Raw genomic sequence first — 12,036 nt, 5'->3', positions numbered from 1 at the left:
ATCCCTGCTACCCTTCTTAAACGTTAGCAATTCTCCAGTCCTCCAGGACCTCACCTGTGTCCAAAGATGCTGCAAAGAGAGCTGTTAAGGCCCCAGTTATTTCCTCTCTCACTTCCCTTGGTAACCTGGGGTATATCCCATCCAGACTTGGGGACTTGTCCACCTTAATGTCTTTTAGAATACCCAAAACTTCCTCCCTCCTCATGCTGACTTGACCTAGAGTACTCAAAGATCTATCCCTAACCGAAACATGCGCAATGTCCCTCTCCTCGGTGAATACCAATGCAAAGTACTCATTAAGAATCTCACCCATTTTATCTGGTTCCATGCATATCTTTCCTCCCTTGTCCTTGAGTGGGTCAACCCTTTCTCTAGTTAGCCTCTTGCTCCTTATATATGAAAAACAGGCTTTGGGATTTTCTTTAACCCTGTTTGCTAAAGATATCTCATGACCCCTTTCAGCCCTCTTAATTCCTCATTTCGGAATGGTTTACATTTTCAATATTCTTCCAAAGCTTTGTCTGTCTTCAGTAGCCTCAACCTTATGTATGCATCCTTTTTCCTCTTGGCTAATCTCATAATTTCACCTGTCATCCATGGTTCCCTAACCTTGCCATTTCAATCCCTCATTTTCACAGGGACATGCCTGTCCTGCACTCTAATCAACCTCTCTTTTTAAAAGCCTCCCACATATCAAATGTGGATTTACCCTCAAACATCTGCTCCCAGTCTACATTCCCCAGCTCCTGCCGAATTTTGGTATGGTTGGCCTTCCCCCAATTTAGCACTCTTCCTTTAGGACCACTCCAAGTGCATTCTAAAACTAATGGAATTATGATCACTATTTCCAAAGTAATCCCCGAATGAAACGTCAACCACCTGGCTGGGCTCATATCCCAAAACCAGATCCAGTATGGCCCCTTCCCAAGTTGAACTATTTACATACTGCTCTAGAAAACCCTCCTGAATGCTCCTTACAAATTCTGCTCCATCTAGATCTCTAACACTAAGTAAATCCCAGTCAATGTTGAGAAAATTAAAATCTCCTATCACCACCACTCTGTTGCTCTGACATCCTTCCATGATCTCTCTACATATTTGTACCTCTATCTCACGCTTGCTGTTGGGAGGCCTGTAGTACAGCCCCAACATTGTTACCTCACCCTTCCAATTTCTGAGCTCTGCCCATATTGCCGCACTGCTCGAGTCTTCCATAGTGCCCTCCTTCAGCACAGCTGTGATATCCTCCCTGTCCAGTAATTCAACTCCTCCACCCCTTTTACCTCCCTCTCTATCCTGGCTGAAGCACTGATATCCTGGGATGTTTAGCTGCCTGAGGATTACAGCTGAACTGAGGGAGGATATTCCCCGAAGTACATCCAGAGAAGTTATTTGGATGGAACCAAGAAATAAAAAAGGATGATCACCTTATTGGGATTGTATTATAGACCCCCTAATAGTCAGCAGGAAATTGAGAAACAAATTTGTAAGGAGATCTCAATTATCTGTAAGAATAATAGGGTGGTTATGGTCAGGGATTTTAACCTTCCAAGCATAGACTGGGTATGCTATAGTGTTAAGGGTTGAGATGGAGAGAAATTTGTTAAGTGTGTTCTTGGGAAATAAGGCAGGGCAGGTGACTGAGGTGTCAGTGGGGGAACACTTTGGGGCCAGCGACCATAATTCCATAGGTTTTAAAATAAGGATGGAAAAGGATAGACCAGATATAAAAGTTGAAGTTCTAAATTGGAGAAAGGCCAATTTTGACGTATTAGGCATGAACTTTCAAAAGCTGATTGGGGATAGATGTTTGCAGGTAAAGGGACGACTGGAAATTGGGAAGCCTTCAGAAATGAGATAACAAGAATCCAGAGAAAGTATATTCCTGTCAGGGTGAAAGGAAAGGCTGGTAGGTATAGGGAATGCTGGATGACTAAAGAAATTGAGGGTTTGATTAAGAAAAAGAAGGAAGCATATGTTAGGTTAGATCAAGTGAATCCTTAGAAGAGTATCAAGGCGCCTTTAGCCTGTGTGTCAATCGAAGGGAGGTTTGGAACTTCATTGCTGGACGCATTCACACGAAGTGAAGATGGGCAAGGAAAAGACACACATAAATATTGTTGTCATTGGACATGTGGATTCTGGGAAATCAACAACCACCGGCCATCTCATCTACAAATGTGGTGGAATTGATAAAAGAACCATTGAGAAATTTGAAAAGGAAGCTGCTGAGATGGGCAAAGGGTCATTCAAATATGCCTGGGTGTTGGATAAGCTGAAGGCTGAACGTGAACATGGTATTACCATTGACATTGCTCTCTGGAAGTTTGAAACATCCAAGTACTACATTACCATCATTGATGCCCCAGGACACAGGGACTTCATCAAGAATATGATTACTGGAACATCACAGGCTGACTGTGCTGTGTTGATTGTTGCTGCTGGTGTGGGTGAGTTTGAAGCTGGTATATCAAAGAATGGACAAACAAGAGAGCATGCTCTGCTTGCCTACACACTTGGTGTCAAGCAACTCATTATTGGTGTCAACAAGATGGACTCCACTGAACCACCATACAGCGAGGCAAGATTTAAGGAAATTGTAAAAGAAGTTAGCACGTATATCAAGAAGATCGGCTACAATCCAGACTCTGTTCCTTTTGTTCCCATCTCTGGTTGGCATGGTGACAACATGTTGGACAACAGTCCGAAGATGCCCTGGTACAAGGGTTGGAAATGTGATGAAAAGAGTAAGGAACCTAAAACAGGCTCTACCCTTTTGGACGCCCTTGATTCCATTCGACCTCCAGAACGCCCCTTATCTAAACCTCTACGTCTCCCCTTGCAGGACGTCTACAAGATTGGTGGTATTGGCACAGTACCAGTTGGTCGCGTTGAGACAGGTATTCTGAAACCTGGTATGGTGGTGCACTTTGCTCCTGCTAGCATTATCACTGAAGTGAAGTCTGTGGAAATGCATCATGAAGCTCTTTCAGAAGCTGCTCCTGGTGACAATGTTGGTTTCAACGTTAAGAACGTTTCTGTGAAGGATATTCGCCGTGGTAATGTTGCTGGTGACAGCAAAAATGATCCTCCACAGGAAGCAGCTTCCTTTATTGCACAGGTTATTATCCTGAACCACCCTGGCCAAATTTCTGCTGGTTATAGCCCAGTTCTTGATTGTCACACTGCCCATGTTGCCTGCAAGTTTAGTGAGCTGAAAGAGAAAATCGATCGTCGTTCTGGCAAGAAGTTGGAAGATAGCCCCAAATTTGTGAAATCTGGAGATGCAGCCATTGTGGATATGATTCCATCCAAGCCAATGTGTGTGGAAAGCTTTAGTGCATATCCACCTCTTGGTCGTTTTGCTGTCCGTGACATGAGACAGACTGTGGCTGTAGGTGTGATAAAGTCTGTTGTTAAGAAAGAAACAGCTGTGAAAGCTACCAAGGCTGCAACTAAATGTTTAAAGAAGTGAATATCACTATCAATCACTCTAGTTCAGCAAGCCCTGTCAAGACTGATGCCACCAAAATGTTTGTTCGTTACCAGCCAAATATGTGTATTGATGAGAGACTGGATATTGATTAAGATGCATCGCAAAAAATTCAGAAGGAAAGGAGGAATGAAGGAATCAGTGTCATTGCAAATGCCCTTTTCCTTTTCATTTGAGTGATTAATAACTATTATGGTTGTGTAACAATTAAAACTAATGAACATCCAAAAAAAAAGAGTATCAAGGCAGTAAGACTATACTTATGATGGAAATCAGGAGGCCAAAAAGGGGACATGAGATATCTTTGGCAAATGGAGTTAGGGAGAATCCAAAGGTATTTTACAAATACATTAAGGACAAAAGGGTAACTAGGGAGAGAATAGGGCCCCTCAAAGATCAGCAAGGTGGCCTTTGTGTGGAGGGCAGGACATGGGGGAGATACTAAACAAGGATTTTGCATCAGTGTTTACTGTGGAAAAGGACATGGAAAATATAGAATGTAGGGAAATAATTGGTGACATCTTGAAAAATGTCCATATTACAGAGGAGGATGTGCTGGAAGTCTTGAAACACATAAAAGTGGATAAATCCCCATGACCTGATCAAGTGTACCCTAGAACTCTGTGGGAAGCTAGGCAAGTGATTGTTGGGCCACTTGCTGAGATATTTGTATCATTGATAGTCGCAGGCGAGATGCCAAAAGACTGGAGGTTGGCTAATGTGGTGCCGCTATTTAAGAAAGGTGGCAAGGACAAGCCAGGGAACTATAGACCAGTGAGCCTAATGTCGGTGGTGGGCAAGTTGTTGGAGGGAATCCTGAGGGACAGGATGTACATGTATTTGGAAAGGCAAGGACTGATTAGGGATAGTCAACATGGTTTTGTGCGTGGGAAATCATCTCTCACAATTGAGTTTTTTGAAGAAGTAGCAAAGAGGGTTGATGAGGGCAGAGTGGTAGGTGTGATCTATGTGGATTTCAGTAAGGCGTTCAACAAGATTCCCCATGGGAGACTGGTTAGCAAGGTTAGATCACACAGAATATAGGGAGGACTAGCCATTTGGAAACAGAACTGGCTCAAAGGTAGAAGACAGAGGGTGGTGGTGGAGGGTTACTTTTCAGACTGGAGGCCTGTGACCAGTGGAGTGCCACAAGGATCGGTGCTGAATCCACTACTTTTCAACATTTATAAAAATGATTTGGCTGGGAGCATAACAGATATAGTTAGTAAGTTTGCAAATAACACCAAAATTGGAGGTGTCGTGGACAGCGAAAAGGTTACCTCAGATTACAACTGGATCTTGATCAGATGGGCCAATGAGTTGAGTGGCCGATGGAGTTTAATTCAGATAAATGTGAGGTGCTGCATTTTGGGAAATCAAATCTTAGCAGGACTTATACATTTAATGGTAAGGTCCGAGGGAGTGTTGCTGAACAAAGAGACTTTGGAATGCAGGTTTATAGCTCCTTGAAAGTAGAGTAGCAGGTTAATAGAATAGTGAAGAAGGTGTGGAGTCTAATACAATTGTAACATTTAAAAGGCATCCGGATGGGTGTATGAATAGGAAGAGTTTGGAGGGATATGGGCCAGGTGCTGGCAGGTGGGACTAGATTGAGTTGGGATATCTGGTCGGCATGGACGAGTTGAACTGAAGGGTGTGTTTCTGTGCTGTACATCTCTATGACTGGTTCAGCTTGGGAAACTTGGTTGGCTTGGATGAGTTGGACCGATGAGTCTGTTTCCATGCTGTATGAATCTATAAGTCTATGATTGTATGAGAAGAGGTTGAGAAGGTTGGGCCCGTTCTCAATGGAGTTTAGAAGAATGAGAGATGAACTTATTGAAATATATAAGATTTTTAAGGGACTTTACAAAGTAGATATGGAGAGGTTAGTTCCCATGTGTAGGACCAGAGGGTATAATGTCAAAATAAGGTGTTGCCCATTAAGACAGAAATGAAGAAGAATGTCTAGTCTCAGAAAGTAGTGAGTCTGTGGAATTCATTATCTCAGAGGGCTGTTGAGGCTGGGTCATTAAGTGTATTCAAGACTGAGGTAGACAGATCTTTAATCAGTAAGTGAATTGAGGGTTATGGGAAAATGGCAGGAAATTGGAGTTGAGGATTAGCAGATCAGCCATGATCTCATTGAATGGCAGGGAAAACTCAATGGACTGAATGGACTACTTCTGACCCTCCATCTTATGATCTAAAAGAAGCCATTCATGGGGACCCTCTGGCCACCACTAGATAGATAAGAATTGAACCAGGTGAGAGCAGCCCCACTCAGTGAAGTTGCTTTGTGTTATGTGATTTGTGACCTGGGGTTACTGTATCTAAACAATACATGGTCTTAAAGCTAGGGGATAATCTCTTATATATGGCAGTCTCACTCTGGATTGTCCACATTGAGCTTCATTTCGGATGATATTGAACTGTTTGGTGAAACAAACAGTCCAATGTAAATTTTTAATCAAATTTTGAGAATTTTGTTAGTCCATTGATAGATTTTTGAAGCTAACTAGGAAGGATTGTTCATGAATTATTGGAAGGTAATGGTTATTTGGCAGGACAGAACCTGAGTATTTACGAAAAGTAAACTTGCTCTCAAAGCTTTTGTCTTGCACTCATCAGGACATAATTGCAACAATATTAAATCACAAAGGGAGCAACATCAGAAGAGGGCAGAGAATGGTTGACAAGTGACCTCTAATAGTTGCCATGGAGAATTTTCTAGGAAGCAGTTAACCCCCTGCAAGCTTTTGTTTAAATTCAAAGTTGGGTCAACTCTGATTGGTCAAGGCTTTCAAAGGGAACACCGAATGACTGTCAGTGACCTTTAGTGTTTTTCACAAAAGTGCAACCTGAGGACATATTCTTTCTGCTTGGAAAGGACAGGGTCCTGTCTGTGAATGTATGTAACTTACCAGCAGACACAGGTTAGCCATACTGTGAACCAACTGATAATCTTCAATTGGTTATAGAGTCATACGGCACGGAAACAGGTCCTTCGGTTCAACCATGCCAAATATAATCCCAAACTAGACTAGTCCCACCTGCCCTAACCTTTCCTATTATGCATCTTTTAATCACTGTAATTGTACCCACATCCACCAGTTCCTCAAGAAGTTCATTCCTCTGTGTAAAAAAGTTTGTCTCTTATGTCTTTTTTAAATCTCTGTCCTCTCACCTTAAAAATGTATCCCCTAGTCTTGAAATTCTCCAATTTAGGGAAAAGACAACTACCATCAACTCTAACTATACCTCTCATAATTTTATAAACTTTTATCAGACAACCTGGGCGGCACAGTGGTTAGCACTGCTGCCTCACAGCACCTGAAGACCCGGGTTCAATTCCCGACTCAGGCGACTGACTGTGTGGAGTTTGCACGTTCTCCCCGTGTCTGCGTGGGTTTCCTCCGGGTGCTCCGGTTTCCTCCCACAGTCCAAAGATGTGCGGGTCAGGTGAATTGGCCATGCTAAATTGCCCGTAGTGTTAGGTAAGGGGTAATGTAGGGGTATGGGTGGGTTTCACTTCGGCGGGTCGGTGTGGACTTGTTGGGCCGAAGGGCCTGTTTCCACACTGTAAGTCTAATCTCAGCCTCCTAGGTTCCAGTCTGTTTTAGTTTTTCTGTTATAACTCAAAAACCTTCCATGCCCAGCAACATCCTTATAGATCTCTTCTGAACCCTCTCCAGTTTGATAATATCCTTCTGATAACTGGGTGACCAGAGCTGGTCACAATATTCCAGAAGAGACCTCACCAATCTTCTGTACAATCTCAACATAATGTCTCAACTCCTATACTCAAAGAACTGGGCAATGAAGGCAAGTGTTGTTGGAATAATTCTCAGCGCAATTGGAATTACCCATTATTTCATTTATTTATTTGTTATCAGTTACTTATTTAGCTTAGTATTATCATGAAGTGTTTGCAACTGTCAGCACTTATGTTCTCGCAAGAAATGGTCTGGGTTTGACAGAGTGGACAGGTCAGAGGGCTCAGGGAGATAGGTTATCCTTAGAGAAATAAAGCTGGAGGTTATCTTTCTATTCCAGGAGGCATCTGGAATGGTGAACAGCTCTGACAGAGCAGGACCTAACAAGGCCATCTATCTCATCCCTGATGGAGCCAATCCAACTTTACCATCAGATAGTCCCTGACTCCCTAGCTACATGGTGAAAGGACAGTATCTAATGCATTGAAAACAATCAGTCCCTCAACAACAAAACATAAAATCACTGTATTCCAGCTGGATAATGGGGCTGCTTTCTATATACAGACAGAGAAAGAGAGAGACTGGTGGTAGCTTAATCTGAGGGTCACGAGACCTCAGGTGTGGGGATCAGGTTGGGAAGTAGAGTCCTTCAGCTGATGTGGGAATTCAACCCACGCTGTTGACATTATTCTGCATAGCAAACCAACTGTCTAGCCAATTGAGCTAACTAGCACCCCTCAGTGTCTCAGTGGTTAGCACTGCTGCCTCACAGATTTGCGTCCAGCTGCAGGCTGCTGCCTATATAGAGTTTGCACATTCTCCCTGTGTCTGGGTCCCCTCCAGGTGCTCCTGTGTCCTCCCACGGCACAAATATATGCAGTTGGGTGAATTAGCCATGGGAAATTGCCGCACCACTAGCTACATGGGTTAGCCATGGGAAACGTGGGCTTATGATAATAAGGGGATGGGTCTGGGTGCGATGCTCTTTGGAGAGTCGGTGTGAACTCAATGGGCCAAATGGCCTTGATCTGCACTGTAGGGATTCTCTGAACATGAGCTCTTAGAAACCAGTCTCTATCATAAGAACTGGTGCACAGTCTAGGAGGAGGCGGGTTGCATCTCTGTCTGGTATCTGAGTCAAAAGCCAGTCCCAAATGAACAGGGTAAAGCTTCTACCATCTACTGACTCCTGGGGTCCCATATAATATTAGGGGTCAAGGGTCAAACCAAGCATGGGACTCCAGTAAGATGCCGTGTACGTCCTATACTTCCACACTGAGGCAGTAAGTCATGTTATTCTGAGGTCTGGGATGAAGGGATGTGAGTCAGACTCTGCTTCTGTCCACACTGCTTAATGTGACACTGGGGTGAGGGGCTTACTCATCATTACACAGCATTCTGTTCAAATGCAGAGGCTTTAAATCAGTGCAATGTGAGCAAAGTATCAGAGTTAAAACCAGAAATCTGTCCTGTTTATCACCACCTTCTCAGGCAAAACAGAAATCACACAGCATTTACATAAAAAAGTTTCAAAGTTTAATGCATATTGGGTTCTATTTTCCTTCTCCAACAATACTTCGGGCCCACACACCTGGGCACCTACCTATTCTGTACATGTAGCTTAATAATTACACCATAAATATTATGGAAGGTTTTTTTTTGTGCAAGTTCAAGAAACAATTTCATCAGTGGTAAAACGCAGTGTTCACAGTCAGCTCCTACCCCTTTTGTGGTCAGGAAGTCTGGCCAATGGGTGTGACATAGGACCCCGTGCCCTTATACCCACCCTTTCCAATTTTTTTTAGTGCCTCCATTTGTGCCCAGTATTCACACACCATGGCGTGACCATTGTCAAATCTGCAGGAGGTGCCCATTCTGGCATGGCTGCACCTGGGGAGGCAGTAGGCACCTCTCCCCACGTTAGCCGCATGCCCGTAGTTTCACAGCGCGTTCCCAGTGTCCGCAATGGGCTCCTCGAGCTGGCACAGGCTAATACTGAGCCCCTGATCTGCATTTGGCTTTCACATACTTGGGCAACAACTTGGAACTCAAAGAGAATAGAACCATCACACAAACACTGAGGATACACAGAATTGTCGGCAGCAACAGCAAGAAATATTTTAAAACAGTGTTATCAAATTTGCAGTTAGCTTTGGTCGACTGGGAAATCCTATCGATGGGCTCCAGTTTGAAAGACGTGTTGCAAGTGATCGCAGATCTATCGCGGATGGTCAGTGACTCGGCATTGGCGAGGAAGCTCCACCATTGCAACCGGCAGCAGTCAAAGGCATTGCCGCTCAGGTACAAAGTTCGAAGGCTTTGCAACAGGCCGTACAGAACGTCTGGCTGAAGCACAGACAGCCTGTTCTTCCGTAAGTCCAGCGATCTTAGGCGAAGGTTTTTGAGTACAGGATGTAGGCTTGTCATGGAATTTTCAGACAAGTCCAAAGTCTTTAGGTTGCCAAGAGTCACTTGCAACCCAGAACCTATCTGGCCAGAATCTAACCCATTGTTCCTCAGAGATAAGGATTGCAATGACTTGGCCACGGCATGAAACATGCTCGCTTCCAGTCGGATTCCAATATTGGATGATAAATCCAGATGGGTTAAGGGCGAAGCAACAAAAGCATTGGGAGGTAGTGTGACCAAGTCACAGTTGGAGAGATAAAGTTGTCGCAACGATTTGATCTGTGCCAATGCAACACAACCTCTGCTCAAAGACCTTCTCCTATTTCCTAAAGGATGGTCACAAACAGAGACCCTGTTGTGACTGAGGTCTATTGTTGTAATCCGAGGCATCTTCGTAAAAAGATCTGAAGGCACCGATTCTAAATGATTGAAGCTAAGATTAAAATAGTTTAGGTTCTCCAGCCTGCTAATATTGAAATTCAAATGGGACAATTGGTTGTGACTGAGATCGATCGCCTGAAGAAAACGGAGAGAGTCCTGCTCTGTCAGCGAGAAGGTCCTTAAACAGTTCTGGTCGAGTAGCAGAGCTGACAGCGATGTTATTCCCCGGAGGAATCCAGGAGGGAGATATCGAAATGAATTCCGGCTCATATCCAGCAACTGCAGTTCAGGCAAATTTACGGAAATCACCTCATCCCATAGATTTACGGAAGTAACGTTGGTCACATTTCCGACAATTTGTACAAATTGGACCTCGGAAGCTGAGTCGTTCATCAGGTCGTTGTAAAAATTCATCTCATTGTCTGCCAGCAACAGCAATTTGAGCTTGTTGTGTTTGGGTAAGAGCGGGAAAAACAGCAGTTTGTTATTGGAAAGGTCCAGAGTTTCCAGCTGGAATTCAGTCTCGGTCTCTCGGGCTAAAAACAGTTCCATGACATTGTGACTGATATTTAATGTTTGCACTTGGTACAAGTTGAAATCTACAATGCACGAGATGTGATTGTGGGCAAGGTTCAACCTGGTTAGCCTTTTCAAACCCTCAAATGTCCCACTTTCAATTTCGTAGATATAATTGTTCTCCAAGTTTAATTCCTGAAGCTGGGCAAGGCCCTCTAATGTGCTAGGTTCCAATCTCATGATGAAATTCCTGGCCAGAGATAGATATTCCAGTGTGGTCAGATTTTGTACAATGTAGCTCACTATGACTTCACTGAGTCTATTCCCAGATAAATCCAGTCTCGTTAACGCTGAGAGGGACCTTAGTGCCAGTCGGGTTCTTGTATAGTTTATATCAATCCTGTTGTTCATTAGATTCAAATCTTGTAGGTTCTTATTGTAGGAAAAGGCTGCAGGTTCAATGAGTTCAAGTTGGTTCCCGCTCAAGTCCAGTGTGTGCAGCCACCTGTACGTAGACAGTGACTGGTTTTGGATTGCTTTAATTTCATTTCCATTGAGAAAGAGTGCTTCAGTTGTTAAGGGCAGATCCACTGGCACACAATTCAACCTGCGTGTCACACAAAATGCCACCATGTCAACCTGCAACAGAAATGGTGAATTGAAACTCACTCATGCTACTCAGTTACTTTTAAAACCATGGAATAAAACAACTCAGAGGGAGGTTGTTTCAAAAACCGAAACACTTACAACAGAGTGGGTCCCTCTCCTGTGCCTGCTCTTAGAAAGTGCTGACCAATTTATCCCACCCCATTTTTTTTGTCCCTGTAACTGTCCAAATTAATTCGATCACCTCTCCAATTGCCTCTAATTTCACTGAAATCTGATTCCAGCTCCAATCAGGTATTCCATTATAGACTGCACTGCAATGCCTCTCCTCATTGCCCCTTCTGTTTAATGTTGTAAATCACTTTAAATCTATGATCCCTGCTTTCTGGCTCACTTGCCAATGGAAACCAGCCCCCAGTCATCAGACTCAGTGGTTAGCAAAGCTGCATCCCAGCACCAGGGAGCCAGGTTCGACTTCCCTGTCTGGAGTCTCTACATTCTCCCCGGGTCTGCGTGGGTTTGCTCCCGTTTCCTCTACAGTCTCAAAATGTGTCAGATTAGGTGTATTGGTCATACTAAATTGCCAGTAGTGTCCAGGGATGTACAGGCTGAGTGGGTTAGCCATGGGAAGTGCAGGGTTACAGGGTAGGGTCTGGATTGGATGCTCTTTGTGGGTTTGGTGGGCCAAATGACTTGCTTCCACATTCTATGATTCTAAATTGGACAACTTCCGTTCAATCCAGCTATAATCTTCTCCACTCCATAGGGAACCAACCTCATTTCTTCAGTCTATCTCTCTGTATAGAACTGATCACTCCTGATCTACATTAAAGTGGTGCTAAAAAAGCACAGCAAGCCAGGCAGCTTCCGAGGAGTAGGAAAATCAACATTTCAGGCAAAAGCCCTTCATCAGGA

At 43.8% G+C, this 12,036-nt stretch overlaps 2 protein-coding genes across 4 annotated transcripts in view; one reads left to right on the top strand and one right to left on the bottom strand.

Moving 5' to 3' along the window:
* Positions 1-2,024: 2,024 nt before the first annotated feature.
* LOC132821979 (elongation factor 1-alpha 1-like) lies at positions 2,025-3,596 on the top strand. The gene has a single exon (XM_060835024.1). It carries the CDS (start codon positions 2,090-2,092, stop codon positions 3,473-3,475), a length of 1,386 nt encoding a protein of 461 aa, XP_060691007.1. The 5' UTR covers positions 2,025-2,089; the 3' UTR covers positions 3,476-3,596.
* A 5,126-nt stretch (positions 3,597-8,722) lies between these two features.
* nrros (negative regulator of reactive oxygen species) overlaps positions 8,723-12,036 on the bottom strand; it is a 28,845-nt gene continuing 25,531 nt past the window's right edge. For all 3 annotated transcript variants that reach the window (XM_060834343.1, XM_060834342.1, XM_060834341.1), the window contains exon 3: positions 8,723-11,154. In XM_060834343.1, coding sequence (XP_060690326.1) covers positions 9,199-11,154 — 1,956 coding nt within the window. In that variant the 3' untranslated portion in view covers positions 8,723-9,198. The remainder of the gene's footprint in view (positions 11,155-12,036) is intronic.

Source organism: Hemiscyllium ocellatum, chromosome 13 (genome assembly GCF_020745735.1).
Source record: "Hemiscyllium ocellatum isolate sHemOce1 chromosome 13, sHemOce1.pat.X.cur, whole genome shotgun sequence".
Taxonomy (NCBI): Eukaryota; Metazoa; Chordata; class Chondrichthyes; order Orectolobiformes; family Hemiscylliidae; genus Hemiscyllium; species Hemiscyllium ocellatum.
This window is presented reverse-complemented; position numbering and strand designations above follow the sequence as displayed.